Source organism: Lampris incognitus, chromosome 1 (assembly GCF_029633865.1).
Source record: "Lampris incognitus isolate fLamInc1 chromosome 1, fLamInc1.hap2, whole genome shotgun sequence".
NCBI classification, from domain to species: domain Eukaryota; kingdom Metazoa; phylum Chordata; class Actinopteri; order Lampriformes; family Lampridae; genus Lampris; species Lampris incognitus.
Genome location: NC_079211.1, coordinates 131,575,784 through 131,592,694, shown reverse-complemented (window position 1 = coordinate 131,592,694; position 16,911 = coordinate 131,575,784). Strand labels below are relative to the sequence as shown.

The 16,911-nt window shown below is 44.2% G+C and overlaps 1 protein-coding gene across 3 annotated transcripts in view; it reads left to right on the top strand.

Moving 5' to 3' along the window:
* susd1 (sushi domain containing 1) overlaps window positions 1–15,292 on the top strand; it is a 55,507-nt gene extending 40,215 nt beyond the window's left edge. For all 3 annotated transcript variants that reach the window (XM_056288833.1, XM_056288835.1, XM_056288834.1), the window contains 4 exons: window positions 8,521–8,776; window positions 8,971–9,010; window positions 10,029–10,122; window positions 15,003–15,292. In XM_056288833.1, the coding sequence (XP_056144808.1) occupies window positions 8,521–8,776; window positions 8,971–9,010; window positions 10,029–10,122; window positions 15,003–15,018 (406 nt within the window). In that variant the 3' untranslated portion in view covers window positions 15,019–15,292. The remainder of the gene's footprint in view (window positions 1–8,520; window positions 8,777–8,970; window positions 9,011–10,028; window positions 10,123–15,002) is intronic.
* The last annotated feature ends 1,619 nt before the right edge of the window (window positions 15,293–16,911 follow it).

Genomic DNA, 16,911 nt, shown 5'->3' with positions numbered 1-16,911 from the left:
CTTTAAAGAAATTCTCTACGGTCTCAGGCCTTAGAGAATATTAATCAGAGTAAGTGTGAAATTTTAACAGTATATAATTCTGATAAGACATCAATAAGTGGTATATATGTAAAAAAATCAGTATGCTATTTTGGTATCTTAATAAATAAGTCAGTTTCTGATACAGTATCTGCCAATTTGTCACCTAAGATAGAAAAGGCAAAAAAAAGTCTTTAACTATTAGTTGCAAAGAGACCTTACCATACAGGGCCGTGTACTGCTGTCAAAGGTCTGTCCTGCCTGTCCCTGTCCCTGTCCTGTGCACCTGTGCCCAATCTCCCTCCCCTTTCTCTGATTGGCTGTCTGGTTCCTGCCCTGTCCTGCACACCTGTGCCCAATCTCCCTGATTGGGCCCCCTAGGTATATGCCCCGTGGTTTCTCGGGCTCCCTGTCAGATCATCTCACACACTCAGAGACACTCACAGACTCTCAAATACTCACTCACAAAGACATTCAGGGACACTCACAGAGACTCTTGGTCACCAGATGCACCATGTCATGTTGAGTTCTTCCCGCTGTCTGTACCTGTCGTCTGTTCCTGCTGTTTAAAGTTTTTGCGCCTTGTCATGTTGTGAGCGTTCCCCTCTGTCTGTATCTGCTTTTTATAGTTTTTTCCTTATTAAAGCTTTGTTCAAGACCAGCCTGTCCTTGCTGTCTGCATTTGGGTCCTCCCTGCTCTCGCTGTGACGTGACAGTACTATCAAACCAAATATGGACCCAGCAGACCTGCTCAGCCTGCCGTATACATGCAAGGTTTTTGGTGTGTCGAGGGACACTTACCTCAATGAAAAGCCAGGCTTCTTTGAGCTTCTCACTGCTATCTGGAAGCAGGACCCTGACTTAGCTCTAGAAGTGGCTTTCTTCGGGTGGAAATTCCAGCTGAATCCGGTTCCTCCCGAGTCCTGCACAACAGCGTTTCGGCTGCCCAGCGCCCCCGTCTCGGCTGCCCAGTGCCTTCCTGTTCCAGAATGGTCGGTCTGTTTCCGAGCCGTCGGCCGTCTTTGCCAACGTGCCGTCTGTTCCCGAGCCTCGGCTGTCTTTGCCAACGTGCGGTCTGTTCCTGAGCCGTTGGCTGCCCCGGCCGACAACCGGTCTGCTCCCCGAGCTGTCCGGCCGCTTACGAAGTCTGGTCCCCGAGCGGTCGTGACGCTACCTCTGAAGTATTGTAGTGGGAAATGCCTGGGGATGTACTTGGAATGTTGCACTGGGCTCGTGCAGCTAGAGGACCAATCACAGGTTAGCTCGCGCTGTCACAGACGCAACTATATTAGACACCGCGGGAGAGACAAAGCGCCAGAACTGTTTAGTAACCATATCGTAGACTGTCACCTTAGCGTGGGATAGAGCAGGGAAACCTAGCGTATCCTGGGCTAGACAGTAGATACGGTGGCTAGCAGTGGTAGTGTTAGCAGCAGACTGCCTCGGTACCTGTAGCTAGCTGACTACCCCCGAGAGCTTCCCCAGAGAGACTGAGAGAGACATTCACCCAGTCACACCGGAGCCAGAGTACAGAGAGAGAGAGAGACACGCACCCCGGAGAGCAGCCATCCATCTCCCGCCCCGCCTAGAGCTCAGCCGCCCTGTTCCATCACCAGCCCTGGTCCCAAGGTGAGCTTGCTAACCCATTAGCACACGGCTAACTAGCTAACTAGCAGGCTAGCCCTAGCATTGGCGCAGCTATCTAGCTAACGGTGGTGAAGCCCGGTTTGTCGCACCTAAAAGTCCCCGCCTCCATCCATAGTTATCCGGGCTATAGAAAAACCGCGACAGTATGTTCCCCGCACGGCTGGCACGCCGCCTCGGTCCTGTCTGCATCACCGGCCTCCGGGTCATCTGTCTGCCCGTCCGCCGGCTGCTGTCCTTCGGTCCTGCATCCTGGTTGTCCTCTAGATCGGTTCATCCCTCAAGCCGTCCGCCTGAGATCCCTGGTCCCATTCATCCTCCCCCAGACCCCCTCCATCTGTCCTGCTTGGTGCTTGTGGGCTATTTGTTTGGGACATCTGGAATCTGTCCCTTGGGGGAGGGGGGGTGTCCTGTCATGGGTGTGTGATCTGGGTCATCGGGGCTTGTCCATCCCCGGAATGGCGTTTCAGTTCACCTGCGCCCATGTGCCTGAGTGACCCTGATTGCCCGGCTTCACGCACCGGTTCCCTTCTCCCATTGGTTGTGCGGTTCCTGCGCACCTGCACCCAATCTCCCTCCCCTTTCTCCGATTGGCTGTCCGGTTCTTGCCCTGTCCTGCGTACCTATGCCCAATCTCCCTTCCCTTTCTCCGATTGGCAGTACGGTTCCTGCGCACCTGCGCCCAATCTTCCTGATTGGGCTCCCCTAGGTATATGTAGCCCTTGGTTCTGCAGGCCGGCTCCCTAGCCCTGTATTTTTGCCTCCTCCCTGGCTCCCTCTGCGTTGTGTTATTTGATTGGTGTGGTTGAAGTCAGGAGAAAACGTACAGGAGTCGGCGTTCTTTGGTCCGAGCAGTGCAGAATTTATTTTTCTCTTGGCTGTCTTTCGTCGCCTTTAACATATCAAAAACCTTGTCACCTAAAATGGCCACCACGACCAACGACGGCAGCCCAAACAGCTATTCAACCAGGCAAATCAACAAACTGAGCGCCCCCCAGTGGCTACTCCCAGATTACCTCGTATATTGAACCAGGAATGAGACACCTCAAAAATAAAACATTACAGCATAAACGATGTGTCACCTTCACCATCTTACGTCTATATACCCCGTGGTTTCTTGGGCTCCCTGTCAGATCATCTCACACACTGAGACACTCATAGACTCACACACTCACATAGACTCATGGTCGCCGGATGCGCCACGTCATGTTGTGAGTTCTTCCCGCTGTCTGTACCTGCCGGCTGTTCCTGCTGTTTGTAGTTTTTGCGCCGTGTCATGTTGTGAGTTTTTCCCGCTGTCTGTTCCTGCTGTTTATAGTTTTTGCCTTATTAAAGCTTGATTCGAGTCCAGCTTGCCCTTGCTGTATGCATTTGGGTCCCCCCTGCACTCGCCGTGACAAAAACATGTACACTGCTCAAAAAAATAAAGGGAACACCTAAAAAACACAATATAGACCTCGATGAATGAAATATTTCAGCTGAAAATCTTTATTTATTAGACAGAGGAATGTGTTTAGAGCAAAATAACGTAAGAATGATCAATGGAAATCAAAATCATTAGCCCATTAAGGCCTGGATTCAGAATCATACTCAAAATCAAAGTGGAAAATGAGAACATAGGCTGATCCAACTTCTGTGGAAATTCTTCAAGACGATTCAAAATGAGGCTCAGTAGTGTGTGTGGCCTCCACGTGCCTGTATGCACTCCCTACAACGTCTGGGCATGCTCCTGATGAGACGACGGACGGACTCCTGAGGGATCTCCTCCCAGACCTGGATCAGGGCATCGGTCAACTCCTGGACAGTCTGTGGTGCGACATCGCGTTGGCGGATGGTACGAGACATGATGTCCCAGAGGTGCTCGATTGGTTTCAGGTCTGGGGAACGTGCAGGCCAGTCCATAGCATCAATGCCCTCGACATACAGGAACTGCTGACACACTCTGGCCACATGAGGACGAGCATTGCCATGCATGAGCAGGAACCCAGGGCCCACTGCACCAGCATATGGTCTGACAATGGGTCTGAGGATCTCATCCCAGTACCTAATGGCAGTCATGGTACCTCTGGCTAGCACGTAGAGGTCTGTGCGGCCCTCCAAGGATATGCCTCCCCAGACCATCACTGACCCACCGCCAAACCGGTCATGCTGGAGGATGTTGCAGGCAGCAGAACGTTCTCCACAGCGTCTCCAGACTCTCTCACGTCTGTCACGTGTTCAGTGTGAACCTGCTCTCATCTGTGAAGAGCACAGGGCGCCAATGGCGAATCTGCCAACCAAGATGTTCTCTGGCAAAGGTCAATCGGGCTGCACGGTGTTGGGCTGTGAGCACAGGCCCCAATTGTGGACGTCGGGCCCTCATACCATCCTCATGCATTCTGTTTCTCACTGTTTGAGCAGAAACCTGCATATTAGTGGCCTGTTGAAGGTCGTTTTGTAGGGCTCCGGCAGTGCTCCTCCTGTTCCTCCTTGCACAAAGGACCAGATAGCGGTCCTGCTGCGGGGTTGTTGTCCTCCTGCGGCCCCCTCCACGTCTCCTGGTGTACTGGCCTGTCTCCTGATACCTCCTCCATGCTCTGGACACTGTGCTGGGAGACACATCAAATCTTCTTGCCACAGCACGCATTGATGTGCCATCCTGGATGAGCTGCACTACCTGAGCAACTTCTGTAGGTTGCAGATACCGCCTCATGCCACCTCTAGTGGTGAGGGCACTAGCAAAATGAAAAACTAACCAAAGATCGGCCAGAAAAGATGAGGACAGGCAAATGGTCTGTGGCCACCACCTGCAAATCCATTCCTTTTATAGGGGTTGTCTTGCAAATTGTCTAATTTCCACCTGGTGGAAATTAGACAATTTACCAACAGGTGAAATTGATTCACAAATCAGTGTTGCTTCCTAACTGGACAGGTTGATATCTCAAAAGTGTGATTGACTTGGAGCTACATTGCATTGCTTATGTGTTCCCTTTATTTTTTTGAGCAGTATATTACAAGCTACTCTGAAGGGGGCTTTAATGCATTAGACTTTCAAACAATCAATCAGATTTTCAAGGTCAATTAGATTAAGCAATGTTTATCTAAAAATAATTGTCAATGGTTTTATATTCCCAATTTATTATTTGAATAGTGCGGTGGCCTAAGATTTCTATTATCTTGCAATTACAAGTGTAATAAATTGCCTCTCAAGCTCTTGAAGCTTGGATGATTGCTCTCAAGCATATTTTTTTCTCCACATTCATGCATAATATGGAACAATCAGCACGTGTTGTCCAGAAACAAGTCCATATATATATATATATATATAAATGGATGGATAAGGGTGTAGTCTTTGTTTTAGATGTACTCACTGAGAGAGGCAACCTCTACGGATATGTAGATTTTGTTCAGATGAAATGAATATTTCTCAAAAAGAAAATAATGTTATGAAAGGTATATCACCAAAGTTACTATTTCTCGTCAAACGTGCATTAATGTATGGCCCTATGAGTGGAGAAATTCCCAAGCTCTTAATTGGTGGGAAAAACCTATGAGATCCTATGTGTAATAATCACCATATCAGAAAAATACTGACCTCAGATCAGAGTTATTTTCCCAAATCAACTCTTTTATGGAAACTAAGTTCTCCAGAAATCTTCGCATAGAAAGTTTGGTCAGACCCTAATAAATTCCTCATTCCAAATAAAATAAAAGAAGTTTATATGAAGGTATTACATAGATACTACCCTTGCAATAAATTATTGCATATATATAAAGAAGATATTTCTCCAATATTTTCTTTCTGCAAAACAGAAATTGAATCTATTTCCCATTTATTCTATGAATGTACTTACTCTGAAGAGTTCTGGGTTGAAGTTGCTCTGTTGGTTTTTCTAAGCTTCAACAGATTGACACCAATTTTAGAAGACATGGTCTTGTTTCTGAACTGTAATACAGACTCACAGTCCACTAACCATGCTCTCAAGCTTATCTGTCTTGTCGGCAAATATCACATACATAAGGGTAAAGGGTTTCAGATCACACCTAATATCCGGCTGTTTTGTGTTGTACTACATCTTTTTGACTCTGTTTCTACAACAAACAAAAAAGCTATTCAGACCTCTCAAATAGTAGGGAAAATACTTGATAATAAAAATATATACACTACCGTTCAAAAGTTTGGGATCACCCAAACAATTTCGTGTTTTCCATGAAAAGTCACACTTATTCACCACCATATGTTGTGAAATGAATAGAAAATGGAGTCAAGACATTGACAAGGTTAGAAATAATGATTTGTATTTGAAATAAGATTTTTTTTACATCAAACTTTGCTTTCGTCAAAGAATCCTCCATTTGCAGCAATTACAGCATTGCAGACCTTTGGCATTCTAGCTGTTAATTTGTTGAGGTAATCTGGAGAAATTGCACCCCACGCTTCCAGAAGCAGCTCCCACAAGTTGGATTGGTTGGATGGGCACTTCTTTGAGCAGATTGAGTTTCTGGAGCATCACATTTGTGGGGTCAATTAAACGCTCAAAATGGCCAGAAAAAGAGAACTTTCATCTGAAACTCGACAGTCTATTCTTGTTCTTAGAAATGAAGGCTATTCCATGCGAGAAATTGCTAAGAAATTGAAGATTTCCTACACCGGTGTGTACTACTCCCTTCAGAGGACAGCACAAACAGGCTCTAACAGGTACTATTTAATGAAGATGCCAGTTGGGGACCTGTGAGGCGTCTGTTTCTCAAACTAGAGACTCTAATGTACTTATCTTCTTGCTCAGTTGTGCAACGCGGCCTCCCACTTCTTTTTCTACTCTGGTTAGAGCCTGTTTGTGCTGTCCTCTGAAGGGAGTAGTACACACCGGTGTAGGAAATCTTCAATTTCTTAGCAATTTCTCGCATGGAATAGCCTTCATTTCTAAGAACAAGAATAGACTGTCGAGTTTCAGATGAAAGTTCTCTTTTTCTGGCCATTTTGAGCGTTTAATTGACCCCACAAATGTGATGCTCCAGAAACTCAATCTGCTCAAAGAAGTGCCCATCCAACCAATCCAACTTGTGGGAGCTGCTTCTGGAGGCGTGGGGTGCAATTTCTCCAGATTACCTCAACAAATTAACAGCTAGAATGCCAAAGGTCTGCAATGCTGTAATTGCTGCAAATGGAGGATTCTTTGACGAAAGCAAAGTTTGATGTAAAAAAAATCTTATTTCAAATACAAATCATTATTTCTAACCTTGTCAATGTCTTGACTCTATTTTCCATTCATTTCACAACATATGGTGGTGAATAAGTGTGACTTTTCATGGAAAACACAAAATTGTTTGGGTGATCCCAAACTTTTGAACGGTAGTGTAAATTGCATAATATATATATATTTAAGCTTGCATCGCCCTTGTACATTCTGATGTTGACAGTATTGTTTTTTGTTTTACTTTTTCTTTTTTCATTCTTTTAAAATATTTGATGTTGATGTCTTATGTATTAATACAAGATGTTAAAGTTGACCAGTTCTCTACGTGTTAAATTGACTGATGTATTTCTCTGTACAGTATTTTGTAATTCTTGAAATGTGTTCAATAAAAAAAAAAGACCCCTGAGAAACAGGGAACAAGCCAGAAGAAGAAGATGAGGAGAGAGAGAGAGAGGAAAGAAAGGGTCTTAGCAAGGTGTTGGGCCACCTTGAGCCTCCAGAACAGCTTCAATGCTCCTTGTCATAGATTCTACAGGTCTCTGAACTCCATTCTTCCAAAAGATATTCCCTCATTTGGTGTTTTGATGATGGTGGTGGAGAGTGCTGTCTTAACACGTCGGTCCAAAATCTCCCATAGGTGTTCAGTTGGGTTGAGATCTGGTGACTGTGAAGGCCATAGTATATGATTTACATCATTTTCATACTTGTCAAACCATTCAGTTACCCCTTGTGCCCTATGGATGGGGTCATTGTCATCCTGGAAGAGACCACTCCCATCAGGATAGAAATGTCTCATCATAGAATAAAGGTGATCACCCAGAATAATTTTGTATTGATATGCAGTGACCCCTCCATCTAAGGCGACAAGTGGACCAAAACCATGCCAGGAAAATGCCCCCCACAGCATAAAAGAGCCCCAGGACCCCCTCACTTTTGGGGGCAAGTATTCAGGTTTTTCTCTTTTATTTGTCACCTCTGTGCATTTCTCATATACCCCTGATTTAGTGAGATATCCACACTAAAAAATGTGATGCTGACTTGCTAGCAAGTGGGGGACATTGACTGTTGAATAGTACAGATTACTGTTTAGTTGGTGCAATGTATTTTATAGAAAAGCACAGTATTTTATCAGAAGATAACAGGTTATATAGGAAGCGGCTTCATAGTCACAACTGAACAGCATTTAATGGTCATGTCTGACATCATAAATTTATTCCTAGTTTTTGCTTTTCATGTCATTATCCTACTTATGTGAACAGCTGTTATATTTATAGCAGAGATCTCAGGATGTTAGAATTAAAAAACCATTCGAGGATAAAATAATCCAACCTTTCTAACAATTCATTTGAACTCTCAAGCAACATTCATGAACCTCACTGCGTTTTTCAGTGAAAAGACAGGTGACTGGTGCATTTTTATTTCAAGATTTTACTGGGATTAATCATTATACGAGCTCAAGTCAAAAAGTAAATGAGGGCAAAGCATAAGGACTGAATCGGTGTTCATACACAGCATGAGTATGTTTGACTTTTCTGCATCTCTTGTGCACAGGTGATGAAACGTGTTAGCTTAAGCACTGAGAGAATAAATGAAAAGGGAAAAATCTCACTAGACGGATTTTTTTGATGGAAATAAAGTTGCAAACATAAAATATTGAATTATTCTTTTTTCCATTTGGCAGTTTGTATCAGGTGTTTGTGCTCCCAGTGGAGGCTGTCATGGTGTTCGACTGTACTTCTCCTGGGAACTCAGATTTCTCCAGCAAACAGAAATCCCTGGAACAGTATGTCACCGCCCAGATCCAAGTTAGACGTGTGGGGAGGGAGATGAACTTTACTGTGGGGGACGGACTTTACTATGGCGGCTTCTACAACGCACCTCTGCAGAACGGCAGAGACTACTACATCATCCTACGAGCTGTCAGTCAGTGGAACGGGGTGGGTGATGGTACACATTAAAAAAATATATATTGATTTTGTGAGATTTGGACTCTATCTAAATCTAACCCTCAAGAGTTGAGGTTTTGCTTGCAAACATCTCATCCCGAAACAAAGAAAAATTAACTCGAAAAGTTCAGAGTTTGTGCTGATCAGACTGTGACGTTAAATGAACTTTCTTTTTGACTTCTCAGGATTTTAAAAGTGCTTGTGTTCTATGGGCAAAAGCAAAAGGTAAGCTATTTCCATGGGTGGATTACGGAACGGGCCAATGTGGCCCAGGCCCAGGGGCCCCTAAGCCAGAGCCTCTGCATGAAGTTGCTGTTATTAACTTGCATTTCTTGTCACATAGTCAAAGGAACTAGTCATTCATGTCAATAACAGAGCCCCTAAAGTCCTACTGAAAAACTGAAGGAATAGCCATTGGCATGAATTCTGTATAATCCTGTTGAGGTACAGGTAAATTTAGTTATTGTCCTGTTTGCTGCAAGTCAGTCTACCTGCCCTGCCAGGGTGAGGAGGCACTGTCTCATCATCTGCCCATGGCTATTTCACAGGGGTTACACTCAAAACATAAGCCATTTCAACTAAACTGATTGCCCATTTAATGGTAATCACAAAGGCAAGTGATGAGCTGTTCATTATTACTAGACCTCAATTTGTGTAATTTTTCTTATTTGCTGTCAATTTTGACTTTTTGTCACAAGGTTCAGCCAACCGTATGAAGACTCAATTAAATCAATCTTTGTTGTTTTTCCATGTTACCTCAAAAACAAACAAGAGTGATGTGATATTGATCTGCGTCACTGTCCACCTGCCGAAATACACACACATGCATGAAGGCACTGACCAAATGAGACACTACTGATTCTACCTGTGTCCAAAACACATACACAATGTCCAGCTCGCTACACCATTAATATGATGATTTTACTCCTATAAACCCTTTTGTTTTATTTTCATTGGGTGCAGCATATGTTGGACGCTGGTGTGATTAGTTTTATTTAAATGGTCAAACCATTCATGTACAGATACACATTCAAAATTATATGCATTTGGACACGATTAGAATACAAAATCAATGTCCACAGAAGCTCCTTTGTTACACAGGATGATACCCATTTCTCCACACACACACACACACACACACACACACACACACACACACACACACACACACACACACACACACACACACACACACACACACACACACACATCTCTGAAGGTAACTGTAGTCTTCTTGTTTCAGGTACTTCCTATGTTATTAGGATTTCCTCACTGTCAGCTGGTGGGTCAGTAGGATTAGTCACCTTGGTCATTCTGGGAGGATACAGTTACAGCTGGTAAGTAAACCTAAGTCTGTGCCTTTTTATTTATAAAATTAGTTTGCCGACCTTTAAATGCAAATATAACTCTTCAGGATGTGTGGAAAGCCACAGTGTGCTTTATAAAGTAAAATAATGATCAAGTTACTGTCCACAGAGAGGTGAATCAGTTCATCTGGGCACACCGTTTAGTGGGGGAAACGTTTCATCACTCATCCAAGTGACTTCATCAGTCTCACTGACTGCAGGTGTCCTCCAACCTTATAAACAATACAAGTTGCATAAAGACCGAAACCAACGATCGATTTCATTTGCAAATAAGCGTACCCATTAACTAGAGTTTCAATGGGCATGTGTACTATTCACAGAGGATTGGGGAATAGTTGCAATCACAGCATTGCAAGATGGGGACAGATGTAGTCTGAGACCCCCCTCCCCCCCTCGGTTGAGGGATAGTCGTTCCCACTTCACATAGATATCCATTCCCCTCCTGGGTGCGGATTTTCTGCACGCTTATGGAATGTTGTTAGAACAATACCCCACGGGCAATGTTGGGAGCTGTCCACTTGGGACTTGACTACGCAGCCATGGCTGCAGACCAGGTTGCTGACACAGAAGTGCAGGCCTACCGGACCGCTGACACCGGGCTGCAGTTGAAGGATGTGGTGTTCGACAACGCCGGGGCCACACTTCTCTGTGACATTTCCCCCCTGCGGCCCCTTTACGATGGCCCCTTCCGTGTCCTGGCGGCGGGGGCTAAGAACTTTGTGGTGGATGTCGGTGGTAAGCAGGAGCGGGTTTCAGTGGACCGCCTCAAGCCGGCTCACCTGGACTTGGACAAGCCAATTCAACTGGCCCAGCCCCCTCGGCGTGGACGCCCCCCTGCCCCTACACCCTTCAAAAGGAGCCGTTTTGGCTGCATTATTCGTCTCCCGCCACGTTGATTTTTTTTTCTTTTTGTCATGGTGAATTCTGGGGGGGTCATGTGTAGTGACCTACTTGAAGGTTAGATATTCACCATGCGAGCCACAGATGGTCCCTTTAAGACAGTGGGCGGGGGTTAGCAAGGGGTATTGTGGGTAGACACGAGGCTGAGGTTTGAAGATAATGAACTGTTCACTTAGAGTTGGTTGGAGGAAATAAACGACCCCCCGGCTGTGTGGTCAAAAGGAGAAGTGGTCTTGTCTCCTTTCTTTCATCCTCCACAGCCTCTTTGACTCCCCATTCAAACCAGCGTTCCTCCCTATCAAGGATGTGCACATCCTCATCCTTGAAAGAGTGGCCATTGGTCTGTGGATGGGTGTAGTCTGCAGTCTACACTGCAGGACTCGTCCGTGTTAGCTCTTCTGTGCTGTGCCATCCTCTTGGCCAGTGTCTGTTTAGTTTCCCTGATGTACAAGTCATGGCAATCCTCCCGGCACATAACAGCGTACACTATATTGCTCTGTTTGTGCCGAGGTACCCGATCCGTGGGGTGGACCCATTTCTGGCGCAGCATGTTTTGGGGTTTGAAAGCAACTGAGATGCGGTGTTTGGAAAATACGTGTCTAAACTGTTCCAACACTCCCGCCACACACGGAATCACCACTGGTTTACGCTTAGGCAGCTGTTGCCCTTCTCCTCTCTTTGGTTGGCTGGTGCACTGTTTGGGCATCTTCATGGCTTTCACAAATGCCCAGTAAGGATAACCGCACTTAACCAGGACCTGTTTAACATGGGATTGCTTCTCTTCCCCGGCCGCTGTGTCAGTTAGGACATTGTCAGCACGGTGGTACAGCATCCTGATGACTCCTAGTTTGTGCTCCAGTGGATGATGAGAGTCAAACCTTAAGTACTGATCAGTATGTGTTGGTTTATGGTAAACATCAACAATCAAATGTCCCCCTTCACCAATTGAAATTTCATGGTTTAAAAAGGCCAATCTGTCATTTTTCACATCATCCCTGGTGAACTTGATGTGGTTGTCCACAGAGTTAATATGGTCGGTGAAACATGGTAGTCCTGAGATTTAATTTTAACACAGGTATTGTCCACAAATCTGAACCAATGGCTAGGTGGGGTCCTTGGATAGGACATCAGAGCCCTCTTTTCCACTTCCTCCATTTTCAAGTTGGCCACTATCGGTGAGACTGGGGGGCCCATAGCACACCCATGCTTCTGCCTAAAGTACTGTCCCCTGTATGTGAAGTATGTGCACTGAAGACACAGCTTCAGTAGCAAACACGCTTGGTCAGTGTTAAGAGTGGTCCTATTACTAAGGGTGGGTTCGTTTTTGTAATCTCATATGGACTACCTCCATTGCTTCATCAACAGGAACCCATGTGAAGAGACTTAACATCATATGACACCATTGTTTCACCCCCCTCAATAATGATGTCCCTCACCTTATCCACAAAATTCATAGCGTTCTGAATGTGATGTTCATATTGCCTACCAACGGGTTAAGTATAGATGCCAGAAACTAAGAGATGTTATAGGTCACTGAGTTAATCATATAAACAATAGGCCATAATGGTACATCCGGTTTATGTATCTTAGGTAAACCATACAGACTTGGTGTAGCTTCCTCTGGTATAATCTATGGTACAATAGCATTGTCCTGTTCTAACAGCTTCAGCCAATCTATCACCTTTTTTTGCAACCACTGCCAGGATCTTATTTCAGGGGCTCATAAGTACTTCTGTGGCTGAGTAACGTCATAATGTTCTCATGAGGGGGGGGCCTCAAAATACATCTGTCACCATTTTACAATGCTGTGATTGCAACTATTCCCCAATCCTCTGTGAATAGTACACATAGCCATTGAAACTCTAGTTAATGGCAACGTCCATTTGGATATGAAACCAATCGTTGGTTTTAGTTGTTGTGCAACTGTGCAACCAATTCAGTCTAAACTGACTGCAGGTAGCCCCACCCTTATAAATAATACAGTTGCATAATGACCGAAACCAACAATCATTTTCATATGCAAACAGGCATGACCATTAACTAGAGTTTCAATGGCCATGTGCACTATTCACAGAAGATTTGGGAATGTTTGCAATCACAGCATTATAAGATGGCAACAGGAGTACTCTTAGGTCCCCCCCTCCCCGGGTCAGGGATGGTCGTTCCCTATTCACATAGATGGCCTCTTTGACTCCCTGTTCAAACCAGCGTTCCTCCCTATCAAGGATGTGCACATCCATTGCTCCATTGAAAATATTCCCAAATACTTTGTGAATAGTACACATGGCTATTGAAACTCTAGTTAATGGTCACGCCTATTAGCATATGAAACTGGTCACTGGTTTCGGTCGTTATACAACTGTATTGTTTATAAGGGTGGGGATACCTGCAGTCAGTTTAGACTGAAGAGGTCACTTAGATGAGTGATGAAACATTTCTCTCAATAAACGTTGTGTCCAGATGAACTGATTCAACTTTCTTTGGTTTTCTTACCTGGATTGTTGAGCATGCATAAAGACATCAAGTTACTGATGTGAAGGACAGGTTGAGGGACGAGTTCAGGCAGGAGTTTCCGTGGACTATGATGTTCGCGGATGACATTGTGATCTGTAGCGAAAGCGCAGAGCAGGTTGAGGATAGCCTATAGAGATGGAGGTATGGACTGGACAGAAGAGGAATGAAAGTCAGTAGGAGCAATATGGAATACATATGCGTGAACGAGAGGGAGGACAGCGGAATGGTGAGGATGCAAGGAGTAGAGGTGATGAAGGTGGAGAGTTTAAATACTACTTGGGGTCAACTGTTCAAAGTAACGGGGAGTACGGAAGAGAGGTGAAGAAGAGAGTCCTTTGGTGGAGTGGGTGGTGAAGAGTGTCAGGAGTGCTTTGCGACAGAAGGGTACCAGCAAAAGTTAAAGGGAAGGTTTACAAGATGGTAGTGAGACCAGCTATCTTGAATGGATTGGAGACAGTGGCACTGATGAAAAGACAGGAGGTAGAGCTGGAGGTGGCAGAGTTTAAGATGTTAAGATGTTCGTTGGAGTGATGATGAAGAAGGACAGGATTAGGAATGAATATATTAGAGGGATAGCTCAGGTTGGATAGTTTGGAGGCAAGATTGAGATGGCTTGGACATGTGTGGAGGAGAGATGCTGGGTATATGGGGGAAGGATGCTGAATATGGAGCTGCCAGGCAAGAGGGAAAGAGGAAGACCAAAGAGGAGGTTTATGGATGTTTTGAGGGTGGACATACAGGTGGCTGGTGTGACAGGAAGATGCAGAAGACAGGAAGAGATGGAAATGGATTGGCGACCCCTAATGGGAACAGCAAAAACTGATGGTAATAGTAGAAGCAGTAGCAGTAGAAGTAGTGGTAGTAGTAGTAGTAGTATTTACTATGGTGACAGAGGATGCTTTAAAAGAAAATAAAACAAATTTCAACCATCGAAACAAATTATATGTCACACTTCCCGTGCTTATTATGTGTGCTTATAACCGCTGAGCTTGCTTATTTATTACTATGCACAATACAGATTATATCAAAAGGATGTTATGGGCACCAAATATAATGAATTCAAAGGATATTTTGACTGTGAGTTTATGGACACTTAATATTTGACTTGAACTCACCGAGAAAGGTTTTCATGGCAAGAAGTTGGTCTGTAAATTGTAATATATTGTTTAATTAGAATTTCTGTGGACTGTCAAGTCACAATACAGAGGGATCAAATTCCATTACTCAAGTTGAGCATTCAGTGTGTTATGTTTCTGATTAACGTTTCATCAGATTATCAGAAACCTGTAACTGACAACATACTGAGGGTAACTTTCCATACCCTGGGCACATGCACCTTTTTTTTTTTTTTAGAAATTCATGCTAAAGGTTGAACAGGAATTTAAAATGTGTTCTATTTATTGATTGCCTTTTTTCTTTTCTTTTTTTTTGTCCAGGTTTTCCAAGATGTGACAGACCCAACTTCTCCCTATACTGATGTTTTGCGATTTTATTTGTTGGTACACGGCCGAATCCACCATCTTTGCATCTGCAATTTTGTATATTGTAAAAAAAAAAAAGTAAAATGGATAAAATAAGTTATTTAGCTTTGTTTTCTTGTTTTTTAATAGCATTCAAATATTTCTCTTTAAATGGTGCAAATTTCTGACAGTTGTAAATAAGGGATTAAATAAACATTTGCAATTTGTGGTCCTTTGGTTTCCGGTAAAGCCATAATTAAATGTTAATGAGAGTATCCTGTGGATTGTGTGTTTATCATTTTTATTTATTTAATTAATTGTTAATGAGAGTATCCCGTGGATTGTGCATTTATCGTTTTTATTTATTTTAGTACAGGTCAAATATTAAGTACATTTCTTTATTTCTGCAACCTGTGCAGAGGGCTGCACATTCCTAATATATTACATTACATTACAGTCATTTAGCTGACGCTTTTATCCAAAGCGACTTACAATAATTGCATTTAACTTAGGAAATCAGGAGAACTACTAGTCATCAGAGGTCATAAGTGCATCTAAACAAGCACCTAAGAACAAACCCAGTGCTAAAGTAAAAGTGTAAGAAAGAGATTTTTTTTTAAATGAGTGAATACAATAAGTGTGAAGAACAAGTAACAGGGTAGTAGTTCTTAAAGAGGTGAGTTTTCAACCTGCGCCGAAAGATGGGCAGCGACTCTGCTGTCCTGACATCAGTGGGGAGTTCATTCCACCACTGTGGGGCCAGGACAGAAAAGAGCCGTGACCGGGTCGATGGCAGCAAGGGCCTCTGAGCGACAGGGCAACCAGGCATCCCGAGGCAGCAGAGCGAAGTGGTCGGGCGGGGGTGTAGGGCTTGACCATGGCCTGGAGATAGGAAGGAGCTGTTCCTTTCACTGCCCTGTAGGCTAGCGCCAGAGTCTTAAACTGGATGCGAGCAGCTACTGGGAGCCAGTGTAGGGACATGAGAAGGAGAGTTGTGTGGGAGAACTTAGGGCGGTTGAACACCAGATGAGCTGCAGCTTTCTGAACAAGCTCCAGAGGTCTGAGGCCGACGCTGGGGCACCAGCAAGGAGGGAGTTGCCGTAGTCCAGCCAGGAGACGACCAGAGCCTGGATGAGCACCTGTGCCATCTCGTCGGTGAGGAATGTGTGAATCCTGCTGATGTTATAGAGGAGAAATCTGCAGGAGCGAGCAACCAAATGCAACGTTTGCAGCAAACGACAGTTGGTCGGCCAGGATCAATTTAGGGGCCACCAAGCCCCTAAATTTGGTGGCCAAGGTACATTTTTGGTGGCCCAAATGTAAAAACACAGAAAAGGCAATTTAACACAACTTAACACTGTGACACATCAACAAACAAAAATACATCAACAAAATTAAAATATATAAGTATTTATTTAAATTGAAAACTCAAGTTCATTTGTAAACATACATACATATTCTCTGTCTCTTAGTTCAGTCTCTTTTTCGCACCCCCCCTCCATGCCTCTGCCTCATACACGCTCTCTCGCTCCCTCCATCCCTCCCAGCATTGTGCCTGTCAGTCATGTCTGCAATAAAAACATTATAAAAAGCAGTAGAAAACCTATAACACATACTTCTAACTGTAGCCAAAATGGTCAAAATGAAAAATGTTTTTAATAATTATTTAAATTGAAAAATCACGTTTTTGTAAACATATGGTACATATATTCTCTCACAGTGTCAGTTCAGTCTTTTTCGCATCCATCTGCCTCATACACTCTCTCGCTTGCTTGCTCCCTCCTCCCAGCATTGTCCCGGCGTCAGTCATGTGTGCAATAAAAACATTACAAAAAGCAGTAGAATTGTAACCTGCAAGAACCGAAATATAGCGGGCTTAGTACAG